General features: G+C 43.4%; 1 protein-coding gene across 2 annotated transcripts; it reads right to left on the bottom strand.

Annotated features, from left to right (window-relative positions):
- Window positions 1-1,882: 1,882 nt before the first annotated feature.
- SLC25A14 (solute carrier family 25 member 14) lies at window positions 1,883-14,338 on the bottom strand. Of its 2 annotated transcripts, none has more exons than XM_033137509.1 (9): window positions 14,170-14,338; window positions 11,653-11,800; window positions 11,340-11,434; window positions 9,270-9,355; window positions 8,015-8,110; window positions 6,239-6,363; window positions 5,186-5,321; window positions 4,309-4,389; window positions 1,883-2,798 (listed from the first exon to the last, which is right to left on the bottom strand). In XM_033137509.1, exons 1-9 carry the CDS (start codon window positions 14,231-14,233, stop codon window positions 2,757-2,759), a joined length of 873 nt encoding a protein of 290 aa, XP_032993400.1. In that variant the 5' UTR covers window positions 14,234-14,338; the 3' UTR covers window positions 1,883-2,756. The 2 variants fall into 2 exon arrangements, with proteins under 2 accessions (XP_032993400.1, XP_032993401.1); XM_033137510.1 differs by lacking the exon at window positions 14,170-14,338 and adding an exon at window positions 12,469-12,635.
- Between the last annotated feature and the right edge of the window lie 204 nt (window positions 14,339-14,542).

Genomic DNA, 14,542 nt, shown 5'->3' with positions numbered 1-14,542 from the left:
CACCATACACCAACCACTGTCAGTGAATGCTACAGTTGCACCCGGACTTCATCTCAGGAAAAGTGGGACCATGTACTGATGTTTTTTGGAGACACAAGATCATTTTTGTACATTAGGGAACAATAACGGAGTTGGGAAATGGAGGTGGCTGAAGGAACTGAACCCTTGATATAGATATGAATTTTATCTTCACAGCTTTATGTCATCAAAGTTGTGATGGAGAAGAAAAAAAGTGTATTCAGTTTGGACTAGGCATCGGTCTATTAATTCGAAATTACGAGAAATACCATTTCAGATGTTTTGTATTAAATGAAGAATTACATTTGATGATGTGGAACGTACTTTTACACTGATAATCTCTTGACTGCTTGGGTTCCCATAGCTGGAACCTTGTGAAAAACAGGTGAGTGTAGGCTAATAAAAAAAAGGTACCAAGAAGTCCCTTGCCTTTCCTATCAAGGGAAACAGAGATGCAGGTTAAGCCTGTTCATGCAAAATACAAAACACATGAGGGAAGCATGTCACACACTAATCCCATACCTCTTCCTTGGCATGTCAATACTAAAATCTGAACAGAACTTATCTGCATACAAGCTGTATAGGCACAGGCCTCGGTCAATTTTGCAGTGTATTACAGTATAGGAGGCTGGGGGAGATCCTGGTCGATTTCTATTCTGGCTTACAGCTCCTTGGATGACTTTGGCCCTAGTCTCTCAGTCCAACATTACCTCCCAGGGTAGTTATAGGCCAGACTTGGTGCATCATCCTCAACTCCTCAAAAAGCAAAACAAAACATAGAAGTGATTGACTTATTTCTTTGAGGGTGAAGAAGTATAAACTGAGAACTATAGATCTTGCTTCCTGTGTACACTGCTGTGCTGGGTGAAGAAGCCACGTCCCAGAGAGTATGGCAGCTGGCACAAGGTTGGTGCTTAGCAGCCATTTACAATATTTGGAATCACTGAGTTTGCATTCTTTTGTTTGATAAGTTTGTTTTTCTGCCTTATTTACCAGCACTTTGAATTGGGCCTGGACACTAATGGGCAGCCAGTGCAGTCAAGCCAGGAGTGGTGTTATATGCTCAAATCACTTTGCTCTAGTGAGCAACCTGGCCACATCCTTATCAAAACCTTGTTGGTGCTTAATAAATATTAAAAATTAGAGTAACATAAGCAAACATAGAAGCTGCAAGGCATTTCGTTTATGCTCTGTTTTATCATGTCTTGTGTTTGCACGTCAAAAAAACAAACACAAAAAACCAAGCACACGAATTAAGTGAATGACACAGAAGAAACCGTGAAAAAATAAATATTTGCTATTATGATGGAGCATAGCAAAGGTGCCATCTGTGACCCACAATTCACAGGTGTCATCCTGAATACTGCCCAGAAAAACTGGTGCACAGAAGTCAGGATGTAACTCCATCTGGCTAATGAAGGGGAAGGAACCTGAAGCTGGTTAACCCCATGTCCCCAATTTCTAACGTTATTCATGGCCCAGGCTAACAAGCTATAAAATCAAAACATAAAGGGAAAACCTGCACTACAAGGCTATTTATATTCCCTCCCTGCCCTGCAATGTACCTGTTTCTTAAAATCTCTAATTGAATTTCATCAGCAGGATGCATTTTCTATCCCAACAGGCATCCCCATCCCCTGTAACGGCTCAGATGTCCACATCCTTGAAAAGCAATTTTATTTGCCTGGAATTAACATTTGTTCGCCATCTGTATGCAATAGACTCTTTAATCCTTTTTTCATCTTCAATAACTCTACACATAGGAACTTCCTTGATGTATCATTCCTGGAAGGTCAATTTGCCCCCTTAGAGGGCTAACACAGTACAAGAGGTTTCCCTCTTTTAACAAACTCAAGGACACTAGTGAAAGAAAACATATTTAATAGCAATATACAGCCATGCATTTGGTTGGTTATTTCAAATCAACACAGGACATTCTGATCATCTTTACTCTGTTCTCCTCAGTTCTCTTGGCTTCCTTCATCACTAGGCAAGCATGAATCATCATCCAAGTCAAAGTGACTTTCCAGTTTCCTGAGGGCAGCAGCATTGAATTTGAACATTAAGCAATTTATAGAATCAAAAACTGATCCTTTCTTCACAATAGTTAGAATGTTCACCAACATTCTGCGTCATCACAGCAGTGCAGCTTTAGGAGTTGGTGAATTCAGACATTCTGTGACAATGCCACCTTGGGGGCTGGTGAACAGGGCAGTTGGATGTACAACTTTTTAGTGTTTTTTTGTCTACTAAGAGAGCAGCTGTTCTCGTTCACAGGCTGCCTCCTCCAGCACCAAACTTACAATACTGAAAAACACAAAACACATACATAGCTCCAATAAATAGTTTATTAAGGTAACATGACAATGGAAGGGAATGCAGCAGCTTCTTTGAATTTTCCCCTTGCACAAGTTAAGGGGAAGGCACAGCTTACTGCAAAATCCACATTGCAATAAGCTGCACTCTGAAAGACCTCAAACTCACACAGCTCTTCACAGAAGATATAGACTCAGCCCTATGCTCTCTCTCCCCCTTGCTCTCCAACCTTCCCTTTATGGGAAAGCACTGAATATCACTGGCCCCAACATCCCCCTTCTCAACCAAGCTATGCTCCCGAGACCTGAGCATTCAGGAGTGGGGGTGGTAGGCCTCAGTCCGCATAGGCAAAAAGACATGAAGATGCAGGAACAGGGGAGGTGAGCAAGAAGGGCAGCTGAATCACCAATCCAATCTGGCCCCTAAAAAGGGAGCCTCTTCAGCTGCTCGTAGGTCATAAAAAACTGCCAACAAGTTAAAGAAATGCCTTCAAGGAATTGGCTTTTCATTCCACACCCTGCTCCCTGTCCCAAGTCTCATCACAGCTAAGCATCCAATTTATAGGTTTCTATTTCAAACCATGAAACAGAAGGGCAACCCAGTCATAAATGCTTTCGACCTGGAGCTGCAGGGACAAGAAGACCCTCAACCAACACCTGCTCTGGATAGCCATCTGCAACTACTCACTCGTAAAATATCAGAGAAGCCACTTTCTCACCCAAGTAATGAGGCAGCTCTACAGTCAGAATTGCAGATGTCTAGAGACTGGTAATATTTGGTCAAAAAGCAGGAAAGAAAAAAAATAACCCCCCAGCTAATAAATATCCCTAGGACTTCCCTCATTGTTTCTGCAACTTGAGAACTACAAAGCATGTTTTCCACCTGTGTTGGTCATGCTAGACAGCTAGAGTAAAGCTTCATCATCCCCCCTCCCCATTTCAGACTAGTGAGAAATACATATAATCCAATTACACAGTTAACATATGAAGCTCCCTTATACTAAGAAATACCACTATTCTGAAAGCAGAGATCTTTCCTGTATCTGTCTAATAGAGGTCCTTTTTTAAATGGGAGCTGCCCGGATTGAACTGGAATCCTCTGCATGCAAAGCATGAGCTCTGCTACTACTAAGCTGTGCTATGCGGTACCTATGGCCCCTTTGACCACTGTTCTGCAGCCTTTCCCTTGCCCACTCAGTGTAATTGTATCACCACTGTTTAGTACACCCTAGATAAATAAAACCAAAGCTGAAATGGGCCCCAACTCCCCACCCCTGAGAAAGTATCAATTTGGCTAAAGATGCAGAAAGACTACACAGAGTAAATAATTCCAGTGGACACAATGAGGACTAGTTTGTTTGTTTTAAAATGAAAAACAAGGTCCTTTCAGCTCCAAGATTCTCACAATTCCCATAATGTACAGTGGCCTGGTTCACATACCACTTTAAACTAAAGTACAGTTTAAAAGCAAGCACAGTGATGAAATCACAGGAGCTTGGCTCTTCCCTTGTTCCTGCCATGCTGCTGGAAACTAAGCTGTAGTGTGGCTTAGCATTACATCTTAACGTAGGTTAGTGGTTTAATTCTCTCCACAAGTATACCATGAACTGTAACCAAACTCTGTTATTGGCTTACCACTTACAGTTTGTTTAGAGAGCATTAAACCCACAAGCCCAGGTTCAGAAACAAAACTAAACCAGACCATTGCTTGGTCCCTAGCAGCAACAAACAAGGAGCAAAGTGAAGCCCTTGCAATTTTAGCAGCCTGCATCAGCACACTGGGCATTCACCTTTAAACAACATTTAGTTTAGCTGCAGTTGAAAGTGAAATAAGACTATGTCATTGCTGCATTGTTGTAAGATCTGTCTAGCTGTGATCTAATATATAACTCCGGAAAGAATACTATGGGGTAATTGCTTTGAGAACTCTCTCCAACCTTCCTTTCCCACCAAGGTCACACACGTTAAAGGATACAATGATGTTCCAGGGGCCAAGACGCAACCAATTTGGCATGAATCCTTTGTAAAGTGCAAAGAAGCCCTCACTTTTCCATGTCTGGGAAGGAGACAGAAAATTTTCAGGACCCACTCTGATCAACCTACCAGTTCTCTCAAAAGCCTGGAGCTATATGGCAGAACAGAAAGCAATTGGCTTTCTGTTACAGGGTGATATTCAGCCTCTAGATAACCTCTAGTTTAGAGGTGGGGAACCTGTAGCTCTCCAAGTGCTGTTGAAGTCCAGCTCCCACCATTCCCAGGCAGAATGTCCAATGGGTCAGGGATGATGGGACTTTGTAGTCCAGCAACATCTGGAGGGCCACAGGTAACCGCTATCTCCTCCAGCTGCTCATTACATGCATTTGCTCTTTCTAGTGTTTAAACTGCAGGAAAAGTCCCAACGGCTAGCTTTGGAGGCAGACACAAGAATTACCAAGAATACACAGACATGTGCTCGTGTGCAAGTCTCCTTCATTTAGAAGGCACAAGAAGTTCTCAGTAGATTTGTCATTCATCCTTGTTCTGGAAAAAGTGTAATCCCTATATACACACCAAATCACTGATCAGTTTGTATCTGTATTTATTAATTAATTTATTTTATTTTTAAAAAGTAGTAAAGAAAAGGACTGATTGAAAGAGGCTGCTTTATACTGTTTGCTTCTACGAACTGTGAATGGATGGCATAACACTGGGGTGTTAATTAGCTTTTGGAGAAACCTCACTTGCCATACACACACCACTGAATTATTTTAATGTTATACGAGCAACTTCAAAGGACTTTAAGGATTTTAACCCATCTTCCATTTTGTCCCTGTCGTTTCAAGACCCAAAAGTGACTCCGTTACAAACCTTACCTTTACCAGACCATCCAGTGTACCCTTGTAGAGGTCAACAGTCCCCACAATGGCCCTTTGATTCATCATACGTGTCCGCACCACATCCACTGGATTTGAAGCAATGGCACCAGCCAGCCCACATGTAAAACTGGAACTAAATAGAGAAGAATACACAAAGTTACTTTCTGCACTCCAGGGGAAGCAATTCAGGGTTGCAGATTCCTCCCATTCTTAATATACTGCTTCTAAAAACAAGACTGACATAATGGAGGTGATGCGCACAGGAACCATTTTTTCTGGTTACCACCAGCCCCTCCCCCCTAAATCTTCTGGTGTATACAGACAACTCAAAGTAGGGCCAGGATTAGTTGGCACTGGCTTTGGTAAAAGTTAGAAGCAGTGCAGATCTGTCCTGACCAGAATCTGGTAAGAAGTTACCCTTTCTGTTCCAGAGATCTCTGTATGTGCCTGAGGACACACTCAAGAGAAGGGCAGGGCTTGCCTCTCTTTTCCAGCATGAAATGAGCAATGGGGCATTTTATCTTTTTACTTCCCCTTCCTCTTCTGAAAAGTGGCAAGTCTCAGTGCTGAGAATGAGCAAGGGGAAAGAGGGGGTGCCTGCCAGAATTGAATGTAAGGTGCCTACAGATGATTTAGTAACTGTTTTTTCTTAATTTACTTGTGTTTATGTCAGATGGGTATTTCCATGACACAAACATTTAAAAAAAAAAAAACACCTACTCCTCAGGCAGTAAAAATGAGAAACTTCAGCAAAGAAGTGTAAAGTCCAAGGGCCACATTCACCTTTGACAAATCTTCCTGGGGCCGCATGCCATCAATAGGTGTGACCAAAAGTAGACGTACCCACACAATACTGCTCCCCCCCCCCCACTTTCCCTCTCACACACAGAGCTCATATCCTCAGCTGATTCATGCAGATCAGCCTCGGAGAAGGAGTTATCATCACCTCTGCTCATCAGAAAATTGATCTGACGGTGGGAAGGGGTGATCTGCCCACCACAGCACTATGTTTATGTTCATTTTATACATGCAAAACTGGTCAATACTTACATGAAGTGGGCAAGGATTGTGTCCCCCACAAATCCTGAAAGGATCAAGTGCTTCTTGGTGATGTCATAGACTGGCAATTCGACTCCCACCACTATGGCAGCTCTCTGAGCAGTAGGGACTACACCCTGCCAAATGAAAAGACTGAAAGTTAATAGTGCTGCCACCAGAGACCCTCAGTCTAGTAACTCCCATGCATCTCCACTCCCAAATAACTTGACGTTTGCAGCCTGCATACTCTTTTGGAAAAGGAAGGTTCATTGGCTATTAAGGCCTACCAAAGCATCCTGGGCAAAATAACATTTGCTATCCTTAGAAAAGATAGCTTCCTGTACTATCCTTAATTCTGCAATAGAAAACAAAATTTGACTAGAATACATCACACTGATTTCTTTATATTATTTAATGTAATATAAACTTCCAAGAAGTTGCATCTTGGTATTTGCTTAAGTCAGAGCTGGGGAAATGAATTAGTGAAGAAGGCAGTATTGGATCCCACTATGTGGCTACAATGAGCCCTAAAGCCATTTAATTATATTAAACTGGTTTAACTCTACAAACCCAAGGGGTTTGCAACCATGATCCTAGTTGCTGCCCCCACCACCACTCCAAAAAGACAAGCAAGCTACTGAATCCACCTCCTGAACTGGGCAAATTAAGATTCTGCAGAGAACTTCCCCCCAAGCAGATCCAGTAGCTAAAGAAGAAGAAGGCAAAAGCAAGGAATAAGTCAAGTTCATTATCCTTTCATTCCAGCACTTTGCTAGACAGGCATACAGTTTTATAATAATAATTTATTATTTATACCCTGCCCATCTGGCTGGGCTTCCCCAGCCACTCTGGGTGGTTTTGTTGTTGCATTGCTTTGTTGTATGTATTTTTAATTTATTCTTAACCTTGATATGGACCACCTTGAGAACCTGGATGTATGGGGATATAAATACTATTTGTTATGGAGCAGAAAGCATTTATCCAGCACAAAAGCATGTTATCACATTCCATGTTCTCTCATGCTAAGGTGGCATCACATCCAGAACAAAGATAGCCTTAAGACAGGGGTCAGCAAACTTTTTCCGCAGGGGGCCGGTCCACTGTCCCTCAGACCTTGTGGGGGGCTGGACTACATTTGGGGGGGGGAATCCCCCCCCACCGACTCTCCCCTCCCTTCTCCACAGCACCGAATGAGCCCTGGTGGCTGCTTATCTGTGCCTTGCGAGCAGCAGGGGTTGACGGAGATTCCCAGACCATCCGGGGGCCGGATCCAGAAGGCAATTGGGCCAGATCCAGCCCCGGGCCTTAAATTGCCCACCCATGCCTTAAGACAACCACAGGAAGAACCCTGGTCACTTCTCAAACTATGGCAGAAGAGCTGGGGAGAATTTAATGAAATCCATCAGCCTTACACCCTGACTCTGCTTTAATTGTAGCAAAATCAGACTTCCCTCAATAATCTCTATAAATAGTAGACAATGGGGACATCTGAAAAGGTACCGGGCAAGGTCACCTCAGCACATACCCCAGTAATTTGAGCACTGTACTTAAGGAATACATGCTGGTACTAAGGCAAACTAGGAATATTAGCCGATTCAATCCGCAGCACACTCACTATATCAAAACAACATGGATTTTACATAAGTATCCTTGATAAGTCTCACTACAAAATATTTTTTTTAAAAGCAAATGATAGATGGATGGGGTGCTAGCACTACAAGAAGTAGTCGATGGGGAAGGAGGGAAAGAAAGAAAGAAAGAAAGCATGTGTACAAAAGAAGCACTTACTCTCCATAGCCCCCGCGTGCCTTCCTGCTGGTAGATGTCTATGAAGCTTCCAATCATTCCTCCTTGGAACAGACTGCCCTGAGCCTGCATTCGGATCTAAAAGAGAGGGATGAGCAAGAGACTTCCCAGTTAGAAAATGAATCAACATTCCTGATAAAGTAATTAATGAGCTGTTATCCAAAGTAAACTGCTTGTAAACCCAAGAATCTAAGCATGAAACAGGTGTCTAGCATGGTATCAAAACCATTTGTTGTATATGGATGGTCTTGAACTAGTGAGCCAGGGCCTATGGGTGGGTCATGCTGTAAACTAATATGGTATTATCACCACAAACTTTGTGTGTGTGTGCACGCTTAAGGTTGGAAAAGAGGTTTGAGAGAGAAAATGTGACCAGATGCAAGGAAGGCAATCCTCCTCTACTGTTAAATCATTGTGTGGGTTTTCTCATCCCTCAAATATCAGCAACACCTGCTTAAATTACCTCTTCTGTACAGGTACCACTGCTGTCCTCCCTTGCTTCTGATCACCCAAGAGAGAAAGAAGTGGGAAGACAGCCAAATTTAATTTGCAGGGAGTTAAAATGAGTCTTACAATAAGCCTGCAACTTATGCACATTTAACTTGTCCACATTCAGCTTTATGTGCAAAGTATTATTTTAAGAATTTAAAAGGGGTGAAAGGGGGAGGGTTCTGGGGAAATTTACTTTGGCAATCCTGGCCACCCACTGAACCCAATGGCTTTTGACTATACGTGATTTTGGCTTTAGGGGTGATCCCTAGAATGTAGCTGCTGCGTAAATTGTGGGCTTAGTGTATTTAAAGTGTATAAACTGCTTGATCAGAAATACACCAAGCAGTATACAAATAAAAATGATAAAACATATTGAAAAATCCCCAGAACAAATTAAAACCAAATATGCATGGATCCATCATCATTTTAAACAAATATAAAATTCATTAATATTTTTAGAACAAGATAACAGGCTGAAGTTAAAGGCTCATCAGAAGAGGCTGAGGACTACTGGACTTACGTGTCTAACTTCAAAGTGTAACTAAGTTACACTAATGTGAGACTGTATTCGGTCTCCTCCCCTTGTTGCTGTGTGTGTGGTTGAAAAGTATGACAAACATGGAGTTGCAGCTATGGCAGTGCTATGGATTGTAGAAGCAAAATAACAGCATCTCCACAGGCTAAGGACCAAAGGAGATAACATATGGAAGCAGCAAGTATATACACAAAGGCAGGTCCCTCTTACCTTCAGTACATCTGTTGGATTTGCCAGTGAAGAGGAGATCACCCCTGCCACAACTCCACATAAGACATTTAGTAGTAATGTTTCATCTGCAAACAGGAAGGAGTTTGGAGAGGGAGTTATAACCCCAGAATGGACCCCCAAAGGAGGGAGAGCAAGAGAGTATTTTAGGAAGAAAAACAAAGGCAACAAAAATGTAATGCTACATAAAGACCAAGAATTCCAGCTTTCCAGCTTCTACTCTTCTGGGCCTATGGCACCAAGAACAGCCTTATGACACTTCTAGATTCTAATGAAAGTACTTCTGCAGCTTGACCAATGAGAGCACAGGAGCACACTACCAAATAACTTGCTCTTCGGGACAGTTATCTTTCTAAAGAAATGCCATCCAATCCCATGGGAGCAATGCTCAAAGAATTTTGATGGAGGGGGTGGGGAGGATTCTACCAAAACCTAGAAAAGCCATCCCCAAGACCAAAAAAACCCAGCAAAGGAGATTAGGTCATTAGTTCAGAAAGTAAAAGCCAAGAGTTAGAGCAGAGTTAACGCTGGGAAGGGCAGTGGTACTGACCGCAGCACTCTCCAAAGGAGACCGGGTCAACGGCTGCGTGGGGCCTGAAGGGAAACAAATATTTAGGACATAGTACCCAGAAGGAGAGAGACCATGACACACCACACGTGGCAGGCATAGACAGAGGCAACTGTGTTGGGCAGCCAAGAGACAAGGAGGCATGTTGCTGGATTCTAGTAAGTTATCTTACATTCTAGAGTTGCAAGTACTAGAGGAACTCAAGCTATGCTATGGTTTCTCCTCAGGAGCCCAGGGGTAGCAAGACTACCAGCTTAATCAGAGTCCACAACAACAACAGTACCAAGCTCCAAGTTTCCAAAAGGAAAGCAAGAGGACAGTGCTGCCCAGGAACTTGATTCTGAATTGCAGGAAGTACTAGAGAGGCTGCCAGGAAATGGACCAAGATGAAGCTAATTAACAGCCAGTTGTATAAATGAAAATCACAGCATGACTGGCTACAATACCTCACCTACCTCCAGGAAAAAGCATCTCTTCCCCCAACACTCAAGTATCACTCCAGTTTTGCCAGACTCCAGGAATAGCAGGTGCTGTTTGTAGTGCATCTATGTGTGTGCATAAATGCATGCACAGAAGTCCTTTCAGACTGTCAGTTGTGCATTGGCTGTGGTAGTAGTGCATGTCAACTATGCATGCCAGTATCCAGAGGGTGGGATTAGTCCATGTATGCATGAGCCCTTTCACATGCTTATATTGTTGTGAGACCTGAAATACCTGCTCCCTGCCTTGCAAGCCTTTTCCACCTGGTCTGGGACTGCCAGGTCCTAAATGACTCCAGCTACAAAAGCTGAAAATGCTGAACAGATCTCAGGCTGGGGTGTTGCTTAGGGTGGCTTTTGGGGGGTATCTTTATTTTAGATCTTGTGATTTATGTGGAGAGTGTTCAGTTTGGTTTTATTTTTTTGTTTATTACTACTTTCGTTATGCTGCAGTTTTGTATTTTTTCGTATTGTAAGCCACCTTGAGCATGGCTTGAACTGTGGAAAGGCAGCATACAAATGAAATTATGTATGTATGTAACAGAATCATCCCTGCATGCTTAGCTTAGTATACCTACACCAAAGGGCCCAATCTCATATAGTAGCCACTGATAAACAAACATTAAGTGAGAACTTTTTTTTAAAGTGAATTATGACCAACAAGAGCAATTGCATCCAAAGACGCTGTAGAAAATGTCAAAGACAGCAAATGACATGGAGAGAAATGTGGCTCACTCTCCCTTGAAAGTAAAAAATAAAGCTACTCCTGAGGAGTAAACTTTATAACTTGAAATATGCTGAGTCTTTCTAGAACAACTTTGGGTGCAGTTCAATTGTCTATTTGCAGTGGACTGATGCAGCCCTTTTGTCCACCTTAGTGATTTGAGGCCACAGACATAAAAGAGGAAGCCCAAACCAGGTAAATTATTTATAGTATGGCATCATCAATATACATGGCCCTATAGATTAAGGAAAAAAGGCACACAGTTTTCTTGGCAAACTAACCTTCTAATCGATCCACAAAAAGTCGCTTCAAAGTATGGTATATACCAATCTTTATTGTGCCATAAGATGCTTGTCTTAACAAGGCTGGAGCGATCCTGTGGTGGGGGAAGAAGACAGTTAAGTTCCACTCAGCAAAGCAGGAGCATCACTCCTCCTTGGGGTTTTTTTGGCTGAGTTCCCCTAGCATTCCAATTACAGTACACAGTTTTGACTCTTGCTATCTACAGGTTCTGAAACCTCAATTTAAAGGATGGGGAAGATGCCTCAAGCATTGTGTGGTTACTGTACATAAAGCAGAGGGAGAGAGCTTTACCCAGAGTAGAGTGCGAGAATGCCTTCTTCCCTGGAGATGCGAAACAAGGCATGAAACATGCCCCGATACTTGATCTCTCGGAAACGGGCATCAATGCTTTGGCCTTGGACTTGAAGTCGTGTTTTGGTGAGATCCACAGGAAACGTCCCTATAAGAAAAAGAGAGAGACTTCAGTTCAGACACCACAGTGAGGGCTGAGAAGGATGCTGATTGGTCAACCCTGCCCCAAATCCATACTAACACTAGCCGCTCTGTAATAATTTGCATATTTGACTAGGATACAATCAAGTTCATTGACTTATTTCTTCCTACAAAGCGCAAGTATTGCCTGTACTGAACTAAGCCATCCAAACAGATATGTATTTCTTCCATCTGCTTCCCACACGCCACCAATACCAACCAAGGGCCTTGTGGCATCCTTAAAGACCAACCAATTTATTAAGGCATTATAAGCAACATAGGAAGCTGTCTTATACAGTCAGAACATTCATTCATCTAGCTCAGCATTGTCTACACTGATTGGTACAATTCTCCAGGGTTCGATAACTGCCAACTGAGCTACAGCACGCTGTTTAGTCACATCTGAACAGCTCAAGAAGGCAGAAACCAATACATTTTGCCATAAGGAATTAATCTGTTTTGCTATTCACTGTAAATAAATTAATGAATTTAGTGTTTAATTGTATCCTATCAAGAACCAGAGCTGAAGTGCTGTTTGATACCTTAAAAACTGTCTGTATGCACACATGTGATTTATGGGTGTCAGTAAGATATAGTATTCGCTTGATTTGTAAGGGAGAAGACAGGAAGGCCCACCTCATCAGCTCTGCTGGGACTGTCTTTTGGCTCCTCCTCTTTGAGAATTCTCTTTCAGTGGCTGTTTCATTTGTTTATGGAACAGTTATGCAACTATGAAGAACTAATACCTGAATTTGCTTTTTCTCTATTCCTTCCCTATCATTTCCCCTTTGAAACATGTCTACTAGCCTTTAAGTATACATGCAGGAACTGTGTTTGGCTTTTAAATCTTTGCATAGCACCTAGAAAACACTAGGCACTTTATAAATTATCATACAGAAACACAAAGCAATGTGTACATGCATGATGTATGCATACACACATAGATGTAATAACACTTCATGCAGCTAAAGCGGTCTCCAATTGACAAAAGCATGCGTCACAAATAAATCTACTTACTCCTTAAGGTGCCACAAGGACATTTAGTTGCTTTTACAATTAAAATATTTAAAAAGTATACATGCATACACAGTACCTAAACCTAGCCAATAAGCTCCTAAATGGGAGGATGAGAGAAAGGAAAAAATCAGGAACAACCCATGGACTCAAGTTATCCACTGTTGTATATATTTATATCTATTTTTGCCACTTTTCCTCTGGGGAGTGCAGATTGGCATAAAATATCCTGCTTTTCCCTTTTCATCCTCACAACACATAGAGTGAATGTATGTATAGTGATCTAAGTCAGTGTTTTTCAACCTTTTTTGGGCAAAGGCACACTTGTTTCATGAAAAAAATCACGAGGCACACCACCATTAGAAAATGTTAAAAAAATTAACTCTGTGCCTATATTGACTATATAGAAAGTAATTTTTCAATTTTTCCCACGGCACACCAGGCAACATCTCGCGGCACACTAGTGTGCCGCGGAACAGTGGTTGAAAAACACTGATCTAAGTCACTCCAAGAGCTTTTGTGCTGAGGAGTCAAACCAACTTCTCGCCTGAACTAGTATGAAAAATGAGGCCCTTCAAAATAGGGGCTTCTCTCTATATCCCACCTTCCTTCTGAGGGTCACAAGACCCGTGTATGTGGTTCTCTCATCCCCACTACAGCCCTACAAGGTTGGCTAGGCCAAGTGACAGTGCTAGGCCCAAGGTCATCCACTTAGCTTCACCAGCACCAGGGTTCCTTGAGTTCTAATTCAGAACTTTTAACCCCTACATCATACTGTTCCCCACCCCCACGTTCCCAATCATCCCCTTTCTCTTTCCATTTCCAATAAGCCACCCTTGCAATGACCACACGTTAACATTCGGATCCTCATTTTCTCCCTCCAGCAACAGAGATACTTTTGGCTCACAACAACTCTGCGAGGTAGGCTGTTCTGACAGCTCGCGACTGGCCCAAGGTCACCCTGCGAGCTTCGCCGGCAGGTGGAGATGCGAAGCAGGTGAACTCCCCTGTCCCAGGCGGGCGCTCCTAAAACCACCCCACTCCACAGAGGCTTCCCCACCCCCCTCTTCTTTGGCAGAGTGGTATAGACCGAACTGAAAACAGGATGCGCCATTAGCAGTGAGGGGGTGGAGATAAGGAAAATCCCGCAAGGGTCGGACAAAGCCTCCTAACGGGTATCAGACAACAGTCCGGAGACACTAGGCCCCAGAAAGGGCGTGGCCTGTTGCCCGGTAACGGAAGGGGCGGGGTTAAGCAAGAGCGTGTGCCCAGGCCGGGCCCTCCACACCCACCTCCCGGGTCCCTCTTTCCCCTCTCACCCACCGAACTCGGCAACGATCGAGGCCAGGCCGCCGTAGACGAACGGCTTCCAGCTCAGGACCGACATTGCGGCTGAGGAAGGGAGCCGGCAGGGACGCCCCCGCCCCCGCTCCTTTTCCCCAGAGCAGCCTCGCTCTATCTTTCGCACGGCGGCGCTCCTGCTGAAGAAAGAGAAAAGGCGGCGACGGCAACCGGCAAAGGCCAAAAAGCGAGAGGGAGGGGGAGGAGTAAGGATTTCGCTACCCGCGTGATATAAAATGCGCAAGACCATCCCATAGTTTATGACTGGATAAGTGAAGCGGGCGTTTTTCAAGGGGCGGGATAAAATCCGGCCAATGGCAAAGCGGCGGGGGGCCTGCCCCGCCCATGCAGCGTG

This window comes from Lacerta agilis, chromosome Z (assembly GCF_009819535.1).
Source record: "Lacerta agilis isolate rLacAgi1 chromosome Z, rLacAgi1.pri, whole genome shotgun sequence".
Taxonomy (NCBI): Eukaryota; Metazoa; Chordata; class Lepidosauria; order Squamata; family Lacertidae; genus Lacerta; species Lacerta agilis.
The sequence above is the reverse complement of the archived record's forward strand: the minus strand, read 5'-3'. Positions and strand labels throughout refer to the sequence as shown.